Source organism: Zonotrichia leucophrys, chromosome 19 (genome assembly GCF_028769735.1).
Source record: "Zonotrichia leucophrys gambelii isolate GWCS_2022_RI chromosome 19, RI_Zleu_2.0, whole genome shotgun sequence".
Classification (NCBI taxonomy): Eukaryota; Metazoa; Chordata; class Aves; order Passeriformes; family Passerellidae; genus Zonotrichia; species Zonotrichia leucophrys.
Window position 1 is genome coordinate 10,573,064 of NC_088188.1, and position 20,652 is coordinate 10,593,715.

General features: G+C 51.7%; 1 protein-coding gene across 11 annotated transcripts in view; it reads right to left on the reverse strand.

Annotated features, from left to right (window-relative positions):
* The window catches only part of MSI2 (musashi RNA binding protein 2), a 199,310-nt gene that overhangs the window by 23,738 nt on the left and 154,920 nt on the right, over nt 1–20,652 (reverse strand). For 6 of the 11 annotated variants that reach the window (XR_010442426.1, XM_064729500.1, XM_064729498.1 and 3 more), the window contains 2 exons: nt 15,185–15,259; nt 1,913–1,975 (listed from right to left, as the gene is read on the reverse strand). Coding sequence is in view for 10 of the 11 variants with exons in the window: in XM_064729500.1 (XP_064585570.1) it covers nt 1,913–1,975; nt 15,185–15,259 (138 nt within the window). In the remaining variant the exon portion in view is untranslated. Of the gene's footprint in view, nt 1–1,867; nt 1,976–12,620; nt 12,765–15,184; nt 15,260–20,652 lie in introns of those variants that run through there. The other 5 variants (XM_064729497.1, XM_064729496.1, XM_064729503.1 and 2 more) reach the window with 3 other exon arrangements.

Here is a 20,652-nt window from a genome sequence, read left to right on the forward strand (position 1 = left end):
ACCATTGCTGATGGAGTGGCAAACCCAGGATGTCCCTTCCAAAACCAGCTCTGGATGGAGATGACTCTACAGAAACCCCCCGTTCCCAGACCAGGCTTGGTGCAGATGTGAGAGGGGCCGGTGACAAACCCACCTTCCTCCTTGAGACCTCAGGGCTGGGGTGGGACGGGGGCTCTTTGGATTCAGTTTTGGGGGTTTTGCCAGTTTTGTGCACGCAGGCAATTTTGAGGCTTGAAAAGACATTTCCAAACACCATACTGCTCTTTAAACTTGCCAGAAAGGGTGTTGTTAATTTAGGGTTAGATTTAGTTTTGTATTGCAAGTTCAAATCAAAAAACAAAAAAACTGAAAAAACAAATCAGAAAACCCAACAAAAGAGAAACCAAAAAACACTCAAATTAAAGACAAATGATTTTCAGGCACAGAATTGATCAATGCTCAGTTCAGTTGTAATGGGCACCAAAAGCACTCCGATTAAAAAAAATAATAATAATAATCAGGGAAGCAACGTTAATCCAGCCAAACCCTCTGTGCCTTGCTAAGGGGCAACTCACCAGGTCTGTTTGCACGTAAAACAAAACCTGAAGGGCAAAACATGAGGAAGAGGCAGAAACAATGAGGTCTGTTTTCCTGGAAGCATATGCAAAAGCAATCTTGGGATTTGTTTGGGTTTGGGGTTTTTTTCCCTCTTTGGGTTTGTTTTTGCCCCTCCGTGCCGGGGCAGTAGGAGAAGCTGGGAATGGGGGATCCCCACAACCAGGCTGGCAAGTCACCCCTTAGGCGCTCTCTACATGCCACAGGATGGAACTGGTACAGAGAGTCCTTTGTAGCCTGCAAGCAGTGCCAGTTTGCATGGAACGGAGTTCTCCTGGTGTCTTTCTCTGCCCTCACGGCCCCAGGCTCGCTGAGCCACGCCTGGGCCTGCGCCCACCTCTGCTCCCTCACGCACTCCGGGCTTTTCGGGAGCGCCTGCCTCCTTAAGCTGGCACTGCCCGAAGAGCCACGAGCGCCCAGCTCAGCCCCGAGTGAGCTGGGAGGCGCTGCCAGCCCCGTGTTCCCTGGGGACACGCTGGCACAGGGGACACGGGGCTGGCAGCGCCTCCGTCCCACAGCGGCTCCATCGCGGCCTGCTGCGGGAGCCCGCGGCTCACTGAGGGCTGCTCTCAACTCTGCCACCTGAGCCAAGTGCTGATTCACTTCTTTACAAAATTTAAACCTAAGGCAGCAACGGCAATTGGCAACGATTTAATTCTTTGTTTCCCTTAAGGGGAAAAAAAAAAGTAAAGAGTTTTCAGAAGGACAGAAGAAAAGCTTTGTGGTTCCTCATGGAAGCAGCGGGGTGGGAGCAGGCAGGGATGGTGAACTGTCAGCTGTGTGCTGGTGACAATGGCACCAGTGATGCCAGCCCAAGATGCCCCGTGCTGGCCATGGTGGAGGAGGTGACAGCGGCTCTGGGCACGGCGGGAGCACTCAGAGCTGCTGCCACCACCTCAACCCAACCCCAGCTTCCTGCGAGAAACCAAAACTTTTTTTCTGAAAACACAAATAGATCTTTTTTTTGGGGTGTCTTTTAGAGCCTCGAATTTAAACCCAACAAATAAAGAAACCAACGCAATAAAGGAATAAAGAAAGAAACAAATTGGAATATCTACCCTGGTTTTGGCAGTTCTCATGCCAATCTCCTGCAGGTGCTCCAGCCCCCGTGGCCTCTGCTTGTAGTTTGGGTTTGGATTGGGATTGATTACTTATTTTTTCTCTAATTTTTTTCATTTTGATTGATTGTTTTCAGGTCCCCAGGATAAGTGTGAGGAAAATCAGAGAAATGATGGAGAGCTGCAGCCACACAGAATACCGACAGAGCTTTTACCTGACCCTGCACTCTGAGGGTTTGCTCTTCCACGGGCCCCCCTACCTGATCCTCTTGCTGCCGCCACGGCTGCCGCTGCTACTGGTCCGTAAGCCGCTGCTGGGAAACCTGGCCGTGGAGAAAAGGAGAAGGGTAAAGACACAGGCCAGTGGGCACCACGAGTCCCTGAGGGCACCTGGAGCTGCCAGCCTGGCTCTCCGTGCCACCTGGGCACAGCCCAGCCCTGGCCAGTGCCCGCTGCTGGCACAAATCCCCTGGGCACAGGAGGAACGGCCATGGCACAGCCTGGAGCCAAGGAGGACAGGCTGGAGGCACAGCCTGCAGCTCTCAGCTCGTGCCTCCATGCTCCTGCAGGAACAGGGTCAGCCCGCTCCACACACACAGCCAGGGAATTCTCCTCCAGGCTTATTTGCAGGTGATAATAACGTGCTGGTCTATAGACAAAGCAGGAATGGAACAGATGAGGAGGTCCTCATGTCAAGATCACAAATTTGCTGGGATAAAGCAGAAAAAATTCAGTGGAATATGGTTTAAGAAAGAAAGAAAAGAAGGAAAGAAGTAAAGAAGGAAAGAAGTAAAGAAGGAAAAGATCTTGAGAGCAAACCAGCCGCAGACCAAGGAGCTCTATGACATCCCCCCTGCTCCAGGGAACTGAGCCCTCGCAGAGGAATGGAATGCTGCCAGCAAGATTTACTTAATTAACATTCAAAAGATCTGCCAGAGATTCTGACTTTCAATATGTGTATTTTAAGAAGGCAATGAGCAAAGTCCAGGCAATGAGCCCCAAACCCCAAGGTCAGTGACGCCAGGGAGGTTCCTGGTCCCTGGGGGCTCCAACTGCTCCTGCCACCCAACAGGACAAGCCTGGGGTGGCCACCACAATGGAACCTGGTCCTTGGTGGGCACCAGGACCACGATCACAGCTGCTTTGCAAGGCTGAGGAACCACAGGAGAGAACTGAGGCACTGAGAAAGAGAAGAGAGAGAGAGCCCAGCACTCTACAGCCCACTACCTCCAGCACTATGGCTCAGCTACAGCTCAGCTACCAGGCCAAGCAGAGCACTAGGCTAGAATAACTTGAAGCTACTTAAAACATCAATCAAAAAAAGACATACTTGCATTTAAATATGGTAATAGGGCTGTTGGGGGGAAAAAAACATAGCACAGGTAAATGTATGCAGAGCATCCCCAGGGTGGTGCTCCTCAGAGAGCAGCACTGCACAGCCAGCGTGGCCCTCTAGTGAAGCTGGAAACTGCTACACCTCTGTGGAGTGGGATGTGGGGGAAGCACATCCACACTGGGGGATGCTGTAACCAGGGCTGACCCCGAGTGCTAAACTCCCTCTCACTGGATGGAGCCATCAGCCCTGGCTGGGTCCCCCCACACATGATTAGGGCTGGAGTGGGAGGACTTTGGTGTTAGGAGTAAAACCACCCTCCAAAGAGCAGGGAAAGCATGTGCAGGACAAGGGCTGAGGCTCTGGGGCTTCATTTCCATGCAGAGCCATGTCTGGGCCAAGCTCTGGCCCTCCCACTGCGCCAGGCAGAGCTGGCACTGTCCCCTGTCCCTCCCTGCCCACCACGGCCCAAGAGCAGTGCCCTCAGTGTTCCCATGGCACCTCCACCACCAGCTGGCCACCCACAGATCTCTCATTTGGAGGCTCCAGGGGCTCCCTAAACCATCCATAGGAGCTGTGGATTTTCCATGGAATAAAGCGCCTCTGCCAAAACCAATCAAATACCCTTCAAATCACCAAGCATCCCCTGAGAACAGCACAAAAAACAGGGCTGGAAAGTTTGTTTCTCTTGTTCAGCTGCCAGGGACACTCAGGATCTATTTGAAATGCAGGACAAAAAGTTTTGCCATGCAAAAGAAGAGTGAAATAACAAGGGTGGAGGAGGCGCTCCATGGAAAGAGCCTGAACAAAGGCTCCCTTATTGCATTCCAGTGGACAGATGTGTGAAAAATTAATCCCTGCGCCCCTGCAGAAAGCTTTTATCCCAGTTCTGAGATAAAAGCATCCCTGAGACACGGCACTCCAAACAGCTCCAGCGTGAGCGCTGCTCTCCGTGCGGGAGCGCCGCAGGCAGGCGAGCAGGGATGGAAACTGGGATTGATTGTCAGCATTGGCCAAACCCCTCACTGACACGCTCACAGGATGGCTCCAGCTCTGGAGGATCCCCCATCAATCCAGCCCTCTGAAAGCAATCGATGCCCTGCTAAAATGCCCTTTGCCAGGCACCACGTCCACGGGCTGGCTCAGCTGGGAGCAGCTCCCCTGTCCCTGCTGCTGAGCCACTAATGCTGTGTGACCTCCACCACTGTGCCAGCACTGTGCCACCTCTGTGCCACCACTGTGCCACCTCAGCAGAGATGGGCAGCTGACACCACCCTGCTCTGCCCGACAGGGATCCCAGCGAGGAGAATTTGTGGCCAGCAGAGTGAGAGAACAGCCCCAGTGCCCCTCAGCAATGCCTGGGAAGGGCAGGCATCCCCAGGAGACAGCAATGGCATTGGGGATGCTGCTGTGGGGGCACCCCCAGGAGCACAGAGGGCTGTGGGGTGCCAGCAGCCCCTTTGCTCCCATCATTTTAACCAGCAGCTCGGAGCTGACTGGGTGCCAGCAATGGGTGCCTGGAAGCCAAGGGGAGCACGGATGGCAGCACCCCTGGGTCCCACCCTGGACAATCAGGAGCATGGCCAGCACCAGCCCCGCTCCCTCTGAGCCTTCTCAAGTCACCTGGAAAATCACAAGGGTGGAGGGAGAGCTCAGCTCATTCCCAGTGTTTGTTTAAAGCCCTGATTCCTGCTGAAATGACCCCTGTGCTTTGTGTGCCCACAGCTGCCCAGAGGAAACAAAGCCCAGAGCCATTGCAAAGCCAGCAGTGCCCACTTTAAGCACTGCAATTAGAAGGTATTTTACAATAAACGCTTTGCTCTGGGCTCACACACTGTCCAGGAAAGCCCTGAGGATTCACAGCAATTTCATGCTCTCTCATTGCTCAGAATGAGCCAAAACCGGCGTTCCAAGTGCAATTCTTCACAGATAAATTTTCCTGCTTCCTGCATCAATAGTTTCACTTTAAACAGTGAAGCAGTGAGGGAAGATGGACAGATCTGGGTTAAGTTCTTTGCCCTGAGCTCCCAGACTCGGTCCATGGCTGTTGCTGTCTCTCCAAGGTGAGTTTGGGAGAAGGGGATCCCAGGATGGCACAGCCCTGCACAGCACTTGGGGCTGGAGCACACACACAGTGCCCTGCTCTGGGCACTGCAGTGGGAGCCCAGGATTCAGCACATTTCCAGGGGCTTTGTGAACAAATCTGGCAAGCACAGTGCTGCTGAGCAGGGCAGTGTTCACACGGGCTTTAGGGGCTCACAGATCTCTGCCCTGCTGGGACCATTCCTTCTTCAATCACTGAGTTCTCCTGCCCTCCAGCCTGGGCTTGGCTACCAGGGAATAACCCAAGAACCATCTGCACCCCTTCCTGCAGCTCTGGCTCTAAGGGAAATCACTGACTCCTGCTCTCATCAGCCTTTGCAGACCCCAAAAATCTTGCATCCTCAAAGCACACACAACCCTATCCTTGACAACCAGTCAGACAACAGGAATCAACCCAAAAAAAGAGGACACATCACAAAATTAGTCCTTACATCAAAAAATATCATGCAAAGAATTTCTTCTTAAATGGCCCGAGCACTTGGGCACCTGAGGTTGCATGTTCAGACTTCAGCAACGAGCAAAGGGATTTAAAACAAGGAAATGGAAGCTGAGATGCCCAAATCACCACCTGGCTTCAGAAAATAGCCAAAATCAGAGAACAGGCATGGAGAATTAAGTAAAAGCCACCATGAAACTGCACCTAAGCAGCAACCCCGTGGCTCTGTGCTCATGGGGAGTTTGGAGTGCTCACACACGAGCACCAGACTGGTCTGTGCTGGCTCTTTTGGGGGTCTCTGTGCTGAGGGCATCGAGCCCAGAGGTTCCTTTGCCCCCCAGCACTTCACTCCTTACACCCCTGGTGCTCCCCAGTGCTGACCTGAACCCCAGCCCTGCAGGAGGGGCTCTGGATCTCCCAGGAGAGAAATGCAAAGGCTGGAATATGAATTCATGTGCAGGCTGAGTGGGGAAGGGAGCTGGGGGGCTGATTCCCCCTTTTCAAGCCCAGTTCCCAGGGGCTGATCCCCCCTTTTGAAGATGAGTTCCCAGGGGCTGATCCCCCTTATTCATGCTGTGTTCCCAGGGGCTGATCCCCCCTTTTCACACAGAGTTCCCAGGGGCTGATCCCCCCTTTTCACAGAGAATTCCCAGGGGCTGATCCCCCCTTTTCAAGCCCAGTTCTCAGGGGCTGATCCCCCCTTTTCACACAGAGCTCCTGGGGCTGATCCCCCCTTTTCACACAGAGTTCCCAGCAGCTTTGATCAGCCCGAGAAGCTGCACCAGGCTCACAGCTGTCATTTCAGATGGGTTCTCGCTTGCATTATTCTTTCCATTAGGCTGTGTTATCCTCTTTGGAGGATCTTTAGGCTTCATTTCAAAAGTATCAGAGACTCAAAACCATGAAGCAGAAGAGCCTGGTAGGTTTTTTTTGAAGGCAGGCAGGCGTGGGTCCAATTTACTGGGCAAAAATGTCGTCTTTAATGGTGAACACACACAAGGGAAAGCTCCATCCCAAAACAATCCCTTTATGTTTAAACCCTTCATCTTCCAGGCTCTCTGTCTCACACTCCCCCTCCCTTTCTATAAGGAAACACAAATGAGAAAGAAAAAAAACCTGCTACTACTCCAAGGTTGAGATGAAGAACTCAGTGCTGAATATTTAGAGAAGAACATACACCCAGAGAAATCAAATGTTCCCTAGAACTGATCAAAGATCGGGGTTCTACCACATCATTCACAACTCATTACCACGGTTTAGTAGCAATTAACTCCTTGGGATTTGATTGCAGACTCTATGAAGCTTTCTCAAAGTTTGCAGGGTCTATGAGGCTTTCTCCATCCCAGCACAGCTGAGGAACAGCGCCCAGCAGAGCAGGGCAGAGCTCCAGGGAAACAGGACAGTGCTTTCCTAAGGCTCTGATCAATTCTATTAACACTTCCAGTATCTCCAAACCGGCTCTGACTCCTGTACTGAAACAGACCCTGAAGTGCTTCCCTTTGTCTTTTTCCACTGGCTTACATCAACCTTGTTAAAATCTCTCCCAGCAAATCAGGGAATTTCATCCAGAACACACATCCATGTGCATCGTGGACCCTCATCCCAGAGCCCCTGCACCATCCAGGGCACAGCCTGGACCAGGTCTGATACCCTCCATGTCTGTCTGCAGATGGATCTTATGCTGAGCAAATATTCCCATTCTGGAACTTCAACAAAACAATAAATCCCAAATATAGTTCATTCAGAATTTGGCACTTCCACTTTATGTACAGTAAATGACCCATTTTTCAGCTGTTGGGACTCTCAGGCCGTGATCCTTTTAGGAGGAGAATGGTGCATTTCTGCCCAGTAATTACTTCATGCATCAGTGAGACAAAGCTTTGTTTGTCCCCAAATTATCATTCTGTGGCATTTCAAGTGCAATAACCCTTTTGCAGTTATTTCACTATACTGAAAACTGGGAAACTTCTCAAAGGCAAACAGTTTGTTTTAAAAAAAGCTACTTATTCATAAAACCACAAACCAAGAAGCAAAAGCTGGTAGCTGGTTTAGGTTATCAACATCCAATACCCAACCTAACCCTGCCCCCTGGCAGTTTGAAGCCTTTCCTCCCTGTCCTGTCCCTCCAGGCCCTTGTTAATAGTCTGTCTCCATCTTTCCTGTAGGCTGCCCTGAAGCCTTCTCTACTCCAGGATGAATAATTCCAATCCTCCCAGCCTTTCCCTGCAGGAGAGGTGCTCCATCCCTTTCATATCCTGGTGGCCTCCTTTGGACTCACTACCACTCACTTTAAAGGCCAAAGCCAAACACTGATCACAGATTTTTAATCAACAGGTTAAGTGCAAAGGCAAGGAAGGCTGCAGAGGCAGGAGCTCACTGGCCCCAGCTCAGCAGCTCTGAATTTCTGCATTTCAGTCACCTGCTGCTGGATGAACAAGGGCAGGGTAGATGGAAGCACATTAAGGCACCTATCTGGAGTTCAGCAACGTGGCACTGATTTGCTTCAAGCCTCATTTCCGCTGCTCTGATGGTAAAGAAAATGAGCTGTTTGGTTAAGCTGCTTGTCTCAATTTTTATGAATGATCCAAACTACCTGGGTAAGTATTATTTAAAGACAGGTCCTTGATGATGAACAAAGGCATAAAAAGAACTCGTGTCTGGAGGCTGAAGCTGAAAAAAATTCAACACAAAGAGGCAACTTCGTAAAAGAGAAGGCAGTAAATGACAGGACAAGGTTACCAGAGGGTGGGGAACTCTTCACCACTCACATGCAGCTCACCCAGCACAGCCATCACTGGCAGACAGGGACCTTCCCAGGGCCCCACTGCAGAGATGCCACTGGCATTCCATAACCCATACTGTGAAAGAGGTCACAGGAGAGATTGGGATGCTGAGCCCAGAGATCTTCAAGGCATTGCTGCAGCAACTACCAGCACTGCTCCTGGGCAAGGCAGGGCCTGGACGCTCCTCAATGGCCAGCTGGAAACCTACTGCTAAAACATTCACATTTGAATGTTTCTGTGCTGTAAGGAGACACATCTTGTCCAGTTCTTTGTAACCCCAGCCCCAGTTTTGAACAGCTTTAGTTACCAATTGTCTCTGCAGAGGCACAGGGCAGGGGAGCCATGGTGCTCGGACACAGAATTCCCTAGGGCAGGATGGGCACTACCAGAGCACACTCCTCCTCCTGCAGGGTTATCCATGTTTTCCTGCACACACCAGTGTTTGTGTTACGCCTCTTTACTCCTGTGAATAATTGCTCTCATTAACCCTCCTGGTCACTGCAGCTGTGGCCTGTTCTCAGCTGAATCCATCGCCCCAAAACACACTGAGCTCTACAGACACCAGCAGCTTTGGTTCTTTTCCTTTTCTCTCCTCCCTGCACCTTCAGGATCACTCATTTTCAGGGCAATGAACCTCAAGTTTTAAAGCCTCTAACACCAGGCACAGATCAGTGAGCAGCCGAGAACAGGACAATCAGTGTTCAACATTCAAGATGTTCTTATTTCTCAGTTATTCAAGTTATAAGTGGAGAAAAGTCTAATGAAGGACCTGGGCAGTTTTGGGCCTCAGCCAGACATGATATACAGCCAAACCTCCAGAGCAGCCTCACTCACACTGAGAGGATGGGGCAGGAAAAGGGGACAGGCTCCACTGTCACCAGCCATGCTCTGCTGCCACTGACTGTGCTGGGAGCCAGACCATCGGCACAGACCAACAGCTTCTCTCTGGAAAATCTCACCCTTAATCTCACAATAAGGTTACTTTAAGGGGTAGGGGGAAATAGAAGATGAAAAGAGCCTTTCACACAATTCTCTGCAACATCAAAATCCACAGCTTTTCTCAGAAAAACCGTGCCTTAAAGGCAAAGGTGCTTCAGCTCTGCTCAGAATCAGAGAACACCTCTAGAGACCATTTCTTCCTGCAAGAAAACACAATAATCTAAGCAGAACTTGAAGGAGAACCTTCTGTCTGGAGATTTATGGGCTCTGCTATATTAATTTCTCAGTTTGCTGTCTGCAGCTCCAGCTGCTCCTCCCTCCAGGGATGCGCCTGCAATGGGAACGGCCCCTCCTCAGCACAACACCCAAAAGCTTAATTTTAAACCAGGTCCAGTCTAAAGGCTTTGTTTTCAGGGCTGGAGGCTGAAATGGAGAGGTGGGAAGAGGTAACTCAGGTGGTTCCAACAGACTCCAAAGGCACTCTGTAAAGCAGTGATGCCATGCAGATGCAGTGATGTGCTCAAACAAGGCATGCAGGGCAGGGGACAGCAGAGCAGGCTTAAGCAGTTAAGAAAGGGTTAGACAAAGGAGTGAGAAAAATCTCCAGCTCTGTTCCACGTCTCTCGCTGGTACAAGGCTTAACTAACTGAACAATTTAAAATAGGTTTTACATTTCGTCCTCACATTTTGCAGCTGCCACCAGGTCCTCCTCTTCTGAGCGTTACGTTTGATCATCCCAGTACCACGAGCAGACAAACTCTGCTCCCATCAGTAAATGTTCTACAAGCCTCACACTTGTGTAACAGTGCTTGAAGAGTGCTTTACAGAGCTGACCCCTATTAATACACACGTCCTCACTCCCTGTGGGTACAGAGGCCATGGGCAGGCTGCACTTTGAAATCCCTTTACCCACCAGAGCAGGAGGCTGGGTGCCCCAGCGCAGGGCAGTGTGTCCTGGGGACATGAAGCACCCCATGCCCCAGGCTGGTGTTTTACAGCACTGCAGTGGGACTGTAATGGGGAATGGCTGGCTTTTGGGATGCTGCAGCCACACCCCTGTCCATCCCCACTGCACTCCCCTTTGAGGGGATTAACCAGGGGGAACCTGTGCAGCAGAACTTGCATCGGGGTGTCCTAAACCCAGGCACAGGAACCTCCTTCCCTCTCCTCCTCCTCCTCTCAAGACACCATGACAAAGAAGCCTTGAGCACAACATAACAATTCCTCTTATCTTTGGCACCAGTTTCTGGAAAATTCCTATTTTCTAGTTCTTCCCTCCTAGGGGAGCACCACACATAACTGTACACAGGATACCTCCCTGCCCACACTGATGGCTGAACACTGTGGGACTGGCAAAGGGAGAGAAACTCAATTAAGCTCAACAGGAAGTTGGTTCAAATGCTCTCACAGTAACAAACCCCATCAGTTTGAGACTTTGAACCATCCTGTGCTGCATTTCCACTGCCCCAGGCACTGCAGGAGCGTGACCCAAGGCTGAGCCCATGGCCTTTGCAGCACCAGTATTAATAAGCAAATCTATTTCCCTGAGCTCTGCAAAGTTTGTGAAAATATTTGTTTTCCTCACCTCTCACCATATACAAAGGTTTTAATAAGCTTTAACAAACATACAAGCAAACAAACCCTTAATTAAAATAAATAATTTAAATTTCTAACCTGAAGGCTTCTATGAAACTTCGACAGTCCCCAAGCACTCAGGTGATGATGGGAGAAAATATAACTGGGATAAAGGACAGTGCAGAACATCCCACCACAGTGTGGAGGACCAGGGGGATGCTGCAATTTCCTCTCCCCTAGTTAGGAGTGCATTTTGTCTTTTTTTTGGGTACAATTTTTGCTGTAAACACACCTTGCATGCAACTGTTCCTCTGCAGGTTCTTCAAACAGTGGGTCACACGTTTTGAGTGATGATTTTATTCTTTTATTCAACTGTCATTGGTACTGGTTATTTGGGGTGTCCAAACCAAAATATTAAAATTGCAAGCTAAGAGAGCAGCAACACAGCAGATCCTTTGTAAACAATTTATTATTATTTTCTACCTCAGTTACTTACAGGAAAAAAAGTCATAAAAAAGAAAAAAAAACAGAAAAAAAAGGAAAAAAAAAAAAAGAAAAGCACAGATGGACTATTTACAAAAAATGAGAAAATTCACAATAGCTGAAATGTTTGCAAATCATGCACACTAAGACAAGTTCACAAAAGCAAAGCAATTCATAGCAAAAAACCCCAAACAAAATAATAAGAAGCCATACAGATTAAAAAAAGCTATTGCCTGCAGAAAAGTCAAAAGAAAACTACCCAAGTATTACATCAAGCATCTTTAATGAAATGAACAGCACAGCCATGGATTGTAGAGCCTTTGACACTGACATTTTAAACAAGTGGATTAACAAACATTAAAATGCATTACAGTTCTACTGTAAGCATGCACCATACTTCTCACAAACTTATCCAATGGGTAGCAACACTTCAGGAAGAGCAGAATTTAAAGAGAATGGTGTTTTCTACCCAGAAGTCCAGAATCTGGTCCTGTTAAACAAAGCCAATGGATGGAGGCGTGCAGCTCTCCTGCCACGTGCGTGGGGATGAGGAGGCGCAGGGCGATGCAGCTGAAGCAGGGAAAGCTTGGCCACAATTTAGGAAATTTGCCCATGATTTGCAAGCAAAGTTTGGAAGGAGAAGCAGCTGCAGGGAGCGTGCAGGACCATCGCTGGTCAGAGTTAGATCAAAGAATCAGAGAAACCCAGACTGGGTTGGGTTGGAAGGGACCTCAAAGCTCACCCAGGGCCAGGCTGCCATGGCAGGGACAGCTCCCACTGCCCCAGGCCCTGCTCTGGGGCAGGAACTGCTGTGGGGGCAGCAGCAGCCCTGAGCCCCTCTCACCATGGCCCTGCTGTGGTGGGGCAGCTCCCAAAGAGCCCCAGGCCAATGGGGCAGGTGTGGGGCTGTGACACACAGAGGGGTGGCACAGCTGGGGACCACAGCCCTGCCAGGGACAGGGGACGCCCCTCGGGGTGGGGTTTGTGCCACTGCTGGATGTCACCACGTTAAAGAGCACCAGCCACTCTCTCTGGGGCTGTCTGTGAGACCAAATCAACCCAATCGTCCTCCTTGCTGTGTCAATAAAATGATTTCTAAGAAGTTTGTGAGAAGTCATGCCTTCGGAACGCCCCTGACCCCGTCCTTGTGAGTTACATTCCAAGTGGGCATTAAAAACTCATAACAAAGCAGAGGAAAAAAAAATTAAAAAAAATAAAAAGCAAACTCAAAGCAGTGAGGATATGGAGCCTTTAAAAAAATAAAAATAAAATAAAAAGTCCAGTCAATCAAACCAGCCAGTAAGAGCAGCAATTTTTCAGTGGACATTGATATTAAACATGGACCACCCAGGCTTTCTCTGTCTCTCTCTCATTAGCACTGTAGTAAACCCCGATTAATTTGTTATGCATCTTTAAGAACTAGTTGATAAAAATTATGTCTTGTGAAATCGGCAAATAGTCTGCAAAGTGAAATAAGAACAGAAATTAATAGATTAAACTGAAAAGATAAGTCCCAGAAAAAAAAAAAAAAAAAAAAAAAAGAAGATACACAGAAAGGGGATGATTGCAATTAAAATAAAAAATAAAAGAGGCAATGTACTGCACGAGGAAGGGCTGGGAGGAGCAATGGGATAGGAGGAGATAGAGCAGTTGCCAAAGGGGTGTGTGCCTTGTCCCTGGGCCAGGGGCTGTCCCATTCCATGGGAGAGGACATGGGACAGCCCCTGAGGGACAGGGACAAGGCGATGGGAATGCAAACAGGTGGGTCGTGGCAGAGCTCCTGGGAGCAGCCCAGAGTGTGGCTGAACATTTTCCTGTGTATTTGTACTGGGCCTGCACCACCAGGGCAGGAGGCAGGGGAAGCTCTCGGAGCCAGGATGCTCCTGCAGAAACAGCCAAGTCCTTCTCCTTCCAAATCACAACACTGAGGTTTAAACCTGACACCTCCCTCCTGCCCTGCTCCTGAGAGGCTCCCTGGTGCCAGGCTGTGCCCTGTGGCACTGGGCTCTCTGCCCCACACACTGCAGCAGCAGGGACAGCCCATCCTGCCCCATCCCCAGCACCGGGGACAGCCCATCCTGCTGCTGCACCATTCCCCACCCCACACCTCCAGCCAACGGGCTGTGATTGTGGAGACCTGAGCCCAAACCACCTGAGAAACTCCCAACAACTCTGGACAGCTTCTGCCTGCTGCTAAGGAGGAACTGATCCAGTTGGGAGGGGAGCAGAGGAGCTCAGCAAGGTGAGACAGGGCCCTGAGCATCTCCTGCTCTCCTGCACTGACCCACAGCTTTCTGTGGGGACAACACACCTGGATTTATCTTCCATATTCAATCTCTGCAGGAGACTGAAAATAACCAGGCAGTAACTGGAACTCCTGCTTTGGTAAAAACAGGCCCTGAACAAAAATACATCTAAGGAGGGGTCAAGCCAAAGGGTGCCTTTGCTGTCAGTGAGCAAACACGGTCGCTTTAGACATGTTTGTAATTAAACTCATCTAACCTCTGCAGATTTCTGACATTAAACCTATCAAAGGAGTCTCTCCTTCAGTGCCTCTGTATGAATCAGCTGGTCCATGGAACTGTGAGCAGTCAGAGCCTGACACAACACACAAACACCTGCTGAAGCCTCCTCTCACCCCCAGCTCCTGCCAGACCAGACTGTCCCGTTGGTTCCAGAGGAACCAGAGCTGGTGTCACCTGCACCTGGGGACAGCTGCCTTGTCCCCACCAGCCCTGTGCCACCCCAGCAGCTCTGCTGAATGCCTGACACCCCAGCTGTTTCAGTCCAAGATGTACCACAGGTGGGAAGAGGTGGCTCAGCTTCCAGACGAGCCCTGGCATTTGTGAATTCAAATAAACAAACCCTCACAGGGCTGTTCCCCTCGGTGTCAGCAGTCCTGCAAGAAACAGCCGCACCATAACCCCATCCCAAGGACACTGCTCACCCTACAGATGACAACAATCTGCATTTTTCCACAGCAGGGTCTCATCCTGATGACCCAGGGCTGCACACACGTTTGCCCCAGGTGCAGCCTGCACTGTCCACATGCTCAGGCACCCTAGAGACCCTTCCTGGGAGCTGCTGGATTCCCTCCCTGCTCAGCCACAAACAGCAAAGCTGCCTGGGAGAGCCCTGGGGTGAAAGGAACCCCCGAGCCCTGTGCGGAGCCAGCCCACTGCAGGATGTGCTGGAAGGGCACATCTGATTCTGGATGGGTTTGTGGGATGCCCCATCCCTGAAGTGCTCAAGGCCAGGCTGGACAGGGCTCTCAGCAGCCTGACCCAGTGGAAGCTGCCCCTGCTCACTGCAGGCCTGGACCTCTGGGGGTCCCTTCCAGCCCAAACCATCCTGCCTGTGCTTCCATCACCTGAATCCCCCCAAGGCGAGGGCAGGGGGATCTGAACCAGCCCCACACACCTGCTCCTGGGAGGGAGAGACCCCCAGCCCCAGCAGGGTGGGCTGTGCACTCAGCAGTGCACGTTCACTTACCCCAGCCAGCACTGTGCAGGTCCCTGTGTGCATGTGCATGTCTGTGTGCAGCTCTAGGAAGGAAAAACCCAGCAAAGGGAGGGGGACAGCTCTCTCCAGTGATCTCTCTTGCTTTTATGCTTTTAATTTAAGAAGTTTGTTTTCAAATAACCAGTACCAATTTATACATCAGGAAAAAAAAAATGTGTTGAAAATATGTCGCTATAAAAGTCTATTTTAAAATAGTAAAAAAAAAATAAAAATTGCTGTTGTGTGAGATGCTCCCTGCAGACTTGCCTGTCTCAGCTTGCAGCTACAGACTTAATAAAAAAAGGAAAAAAACCCAAAAAAACGAAAAAAAGAAGGAAAGAGGGGAAATAAAGCATATCTGCAAATGAAATGTACATACCTGGGAACTGATAACTGTAACTTGGGGCAAATCCAGGATATCCTCGGCCATATGTTGCAACAAAATTCGGGTAACCTTGATCACAGACACAAAAAAAAAACAAGAAAAAAAAAGAGAGAAGTTTGAGGATTAATGAAGGGGTTTTTTTGAAGGCTTTTTTTTGTTTGTTTGTTTTTTAACACAATGCACAATGACAGGGAGGATGGGTGAGACCCAATTTTACGGAGGGTATTAAAAAATCCGATTTATTCTGCTCATGCCAAACTGCAGAGAGGTTTCATCATTATCCTGAATAGAAACATCTCGAGCTGGCCCAGCTCCGAGCAGGAGCCCTGTCACTCTGGTAATTAACATGCACTTTGGTGTCTGCAGCCCAAGGACTGTGCATACTTGTTAGCTGCAAGAGTAAATGCCAAATGCTAAGGCTAAACACATAACACGGGTTTGCTCTGACATTTGGAGAGCTTACAATGAATGTACTTTGCTTCAGAGCTATTGACAGTTGGAGATTAAGGTAGTAGTAATTCTTTATCCCGGGAGTGTGAAGGACAACAGTTAACACATCAAAGACTTGGAGGCAGCAGAAACGAGCCAGGGAGTCAAAGAGCTTTTAATTTTTCAGGAAAGTAAAAGGAAGCTGCCCGAGGTGCTTCTGAAGGCCCCTTCTGAGGCAGAGCACCGACCTCGGGCAGCTCGGGGAGGTTTATTAGGGGAAAAGCTCACTGGAGAGCATTTCGTGAATAGAACAGCGAAGGCACAAAGTGGCAGCTCTGCTGGCTTCACTCTCCTGCCTGTGACGGAAAGTGCTGGATGTCCCACAGAGCCCTGGCCAGGAGCGGGCTGGCAGCAGCCCTGGTCACACACGGTGCCCTGGTCACACACGGTGCCCTGGTCACACACGGTGCCCTGGTCACACACGGTGCCCTGGTCACACACCGTGCCCTGGGGTCACACACCGTGCCCTGGGGTCACACACCGTGCCCTGGGGTCACACAGTGCCCTGGGTCACACAGTGCCCTGATCACACACCGTGCCCTGGGGTCACACACGGTGCCCTGGTCACACACACCGTGCCCTGGGGTCACACACCGTGCCCTGGGGTCACACACCGTGCCCTGGGGTCACACAGTGCCCTGGTCACACACCGTGCCCTGGTCACACACCGTGCCCTGGTCACACACGGTGCCCTGGTCACACACGGTGCCCTGGGGTCACACACGGTGCCCTGGTCACACACTGTGCCCTGGGGTCACACACGGTGCCCTGGTCACACACGGTGCCCTGGTCACACACGGTGCCCTGGGGTCACACACCGTGCCCTGGTCACACACCGTGCCCTGGGGTCACACACCGTGCCCTGGGGTCACACACGGTGCCCTGGGGTCACACACGGTGCCCTGGTCACACACGGTGCCCTGGGGTCACACACGGTGCCCTGGGGTCACACACGGTGCCCTGGAGACACACTGTGCCCTGGGGTCACACACCGTGCCCTGGGGTCACACACCGTGCCCTGGGGTCACACACCGTGCCCTGGGGTCACACACCGTGCCCTGGTCACACACGGTGCCCTGGGGTCACACACCGTGCCCTGGGGTCACACACTGCCCTGGTCACACACGGTGCCCTGGTCACACACCGTGCCCTGGGGTCACACACGGTGCCCTGGGGTCACACACGGTGCCCTGGGGTCACACACAGTGCCCTGGGGTCACACACCGTGCCCTGGGGTCACACACCGTGCCCTGGTCACACACCGTGCCCTGGGGTCACACACCGTGCCCTGGTCACACACCGTGCCCTGGGGTCACACACCGTGCCCTGGGGTCACACACAGTGCCCTGGTCACACACGGTGCCCTGGGGTCACACACGGTGCCCTGGTCACACACAGTGCCCTGGTCACACACAGTGCCACCCTGTTTTAACGTCCCCAAGCCATTCCCTCTGGTCCCACAGGGGCTACTTGCTCTGACCTGGATGTTCAATGTCCCAAGGTGTCCTGTACACTCAGGGCGTTTCCTAAAATCCTAACCTCACACTGATCCTCAACATTTCCTCACTCAGTTTTCCTAACAGCAGGCACCACCCCGTACAATTCCAGGGCATGGAACACTACAGAATGAGCCTCAGCATCAGCCCAGGCCTCTCCAAACCAAGACCCCATCAGGAAAAGTTCTGTCCTGCTGTCTGAAGCCAGTGGGAATGTCGGCAGCAGCTGGGCTGGAGCCCATCCTGTAACACCCATCCATCACTCAGCTGCTCTCCTGCTGCAGCAAGCCCCTCCATTTCCGATCAGATCCACACATACGTGCAGCACACTATAAATCATAATCTACAAGTGGGAGATAAAAACGCCTGGGTGAATTCTGATGTGGGATTAGGCAGTGCCAGGGAAGGCAGCCCCACAACACCCAGGGTATGCACACACTGCTGAGCCCTCCTTGCACAGCCCAACAGCTGGATTCCCTCTGAAATTAATCACCTCTGTCATTAAGTCAGATCTTTCAGAGTTAAGCTTTACAAACCTTTTTTCCTTTCTTTTTTTTTTTTAAGCAACGCTATTGATAAATGGATTGTTCGCTAAGTAAGTAGCGCCATTAACACCCCTGAAAAATCGCTCTGCAGCGTCCACTGCAGCCCCTCTCTCCTTGCCAGGAGCAGGAACTCAGTTTGCTCTGTCTCAGACAGTTCAGAAGCAGATCTGCCAGCTCTCAACTGCCAGGGCACGGTGCTGGGCAGCACCTGAGCTCTGCAGGTGTGGCACCTGTGTCCCCAGCCGGACCAGCACGGTGGGGATGGCACTGCCCAGGTGCTTTGGATGCCCCCTCTGCTGCTGCCCGCCCTGGCACGGCCCTGGCTCTGACCCCAGGGCAGCCCTGCTGTCCCTGGCCAGCCCTGGCAGTGCCCGACAGCAGCCAAGCTGCCCGGGGGCTCGGCTGGCACCGCCAGCACTCAGCGCTCTCAAAGTCAGGCAGATGAAATCATAAATTTATAATACAACATTACTTCAATTTTCCTCTTCATTTACTGCTGCAGTGCCCAGCTCTGCTCTAACGACTCGAAGCCTGATCCTCGTGGGGACATTGCCTGGCTGAATATCAATGGTGTTTAACACCATGCCTACATGGATGCTTCATCAGGCCAAAGGATGGCCCTGCTGACCTGCCCAACATTCCCATTAGGTGCCATCCTCATCCTGCACTGGGCACTGAGAAGCTGATTTGCCTTGGCAGTCCTGGGGAGTGACCAGTTCCTGGTAAGTAAACCAAAAATTCAAGTTTTGATTGGATTGCCTCCTTCCAAGCAAGACTGTCCTGTGCACAGAAGCAGAACTCAAACCAGCAGCCAAACTACTCTCACACCACTGCTCCTACCCAGCTCCTGTCCAGGCTTTGGAAATGTCTTTTCATTTTAAAATTTGCTAATGGGGTGGACAAAAGCTCATGGTCAATATGTGGGAATGCTGAGCACACAGGAGCCAGGGGACCCGTGCAAAATTAGTTCAAATGCTCCAGAAAATGCAAGGAAGCTGTTGTCTCCAAATGTTTCCCTGAGTTACAGCTGCTACTCCACTGAACAGTGTCTGCTGGAAAAAGGAATGACTTTCTTTGAAGGGCACAAGCTTCCCTAATGCATGAGCTCAGCCCACCTAGACTGAGCGTGAGCAGGAACACAGAGCCCTGCCAGGACCTTCCCAAATCTGCTCCCCCCTCACATCACTCCAGCACTACGGGCTGTGAGCCTGGGGGCTGAGTGCTTCCAGCTCTGGAGGGGTGTGCAAGCTAAAGGGAGCCCCATTCTAACATTAAACACCAGCGTGATGCCCAGCACCAGGAGAAATGAGTGCTGCCAGCCCCAGCTCGAGGCAGGCAGCACAGGGTCACCTCCAGAGCTGTGTGCCACCACTGTGGTGACTGCAGTGCCCCAGACACAGAGAGCAGCTCCAGATGAGAGGGGTCACAAAAACCATCTCCCCTTAATGCTGCTCCTCTGCTGCTCTCTTCTTTACAGGTTTCCAGGCACAGACCTGAACACAGCACAGAAAGCCCTGGGGCAGTGCTGTGACTCCCACACACCCTTGGGTGACAGAGCACCCCAGGGCCAGGTGCCAGTGTGAGGCTCCAGGCACAGAGAGAGTTCTTGGTCACCAAACTGCTCCTGCTCAGCCACACAGGGGACACACAGAGCCTGTCTGTCCATCCAAGGGGAGCAGCTCTGACTGCTGGCTGGGCTCACAGCGAGGGGAGTGGGGCTGGCTGCTCCACTCTTTGTGCACAGAGGCTGATTAAAGCCCTGCCCTCCCTGAGAGCAGCAGCCCCAGCCCCAGCCCCAGCCAGCCCAGCAGAAGGCTCAGCCTGCCCCCGCTCTCCCAGTCAAAAAATCCTTTCAGAACGCTTTAATTTTGCTCCAATCAACCAAATCATCACAGAAGCGGCTGCCTGCGCACCTTTAGACCCTGGCTGCTGCAGGCTCCTTGGGGAGGCTGTGATTAATGAAAAAGACCAACTTCCTTAATAGCTTTAGAGGGAGCCGCTCCCCGCTCCTTCCTTGGGGTTGTCTCGTGCCTTCGTTCCTCTGATTCCCTCCTCTGCCCAGGAACAGCAGCTGCAGAAGGTGACCTTGAGCAAGGATTTCTGGAAACAGGTACAAAATCCCTTCCAGAGCAGCCCCAGTTGCTCTGCCTCAGTCCAGCTGGGCAAGCAACAGAATGGGGCAGACCTGACCCGGCCTCGTGAGTCCCCACAGAACAATCAGCAGCAGCAGTGATGGAACTCTGTGTCTGATCATTTGATGGGTTAATTATGCCCCTCTTCCTGCAGGGATGGGCTCTGCAGCCTTTGAAACAGGGGCTTTCTGAGGGCCATCCAGCAGCTCTGCTCTCCCGTGCTGCAATCTCCTTGTTTAGCGCTTAATTATTTAACACGGTGCCACGGTAGCAAGCAGCAACTTGGAAGATGAAAAACCAGCTCGAGTGCATAATGAAGCATCTGGCCTTCACCATGGATCAATCAGCAATGCTCAGCCAGTCCCCCCAGTCTGGAATGCAGGGAGAGCAGTGTGGGACTGGCTGGAGGTGCCCTGGCCAGGGTGACCCCACAGCAGCAGCACCAACAGGTGCCCCAGCTCTCCCTCTGGGCAGTTCCACTCACTCAGAGCTGCTTCCCTTAATGCTCACAGCTCGAGAGGAGCCTTTTCCAGAGAGAAACCCCAGTGGGAATGGACACACTGCACCTGGGGGCTGAATTCCCTTTCAGGACTCTGGGGTGGATCCAGCTCCATCCCCTCCGTGCCCAGTGCAAGGAACCAGGCTGAGGGCACACGGTGCAGGATGATGCCATCCCTCCACACCCCACCTCGGGCAGCACAGGTGGGACAGGAACAGCACAATTCAAGTACAGTGGCTCAGGGAATGGGAACACACAGGTAACGAAATCACAGGCTGACTAGAGCAAGATAAATATTTAA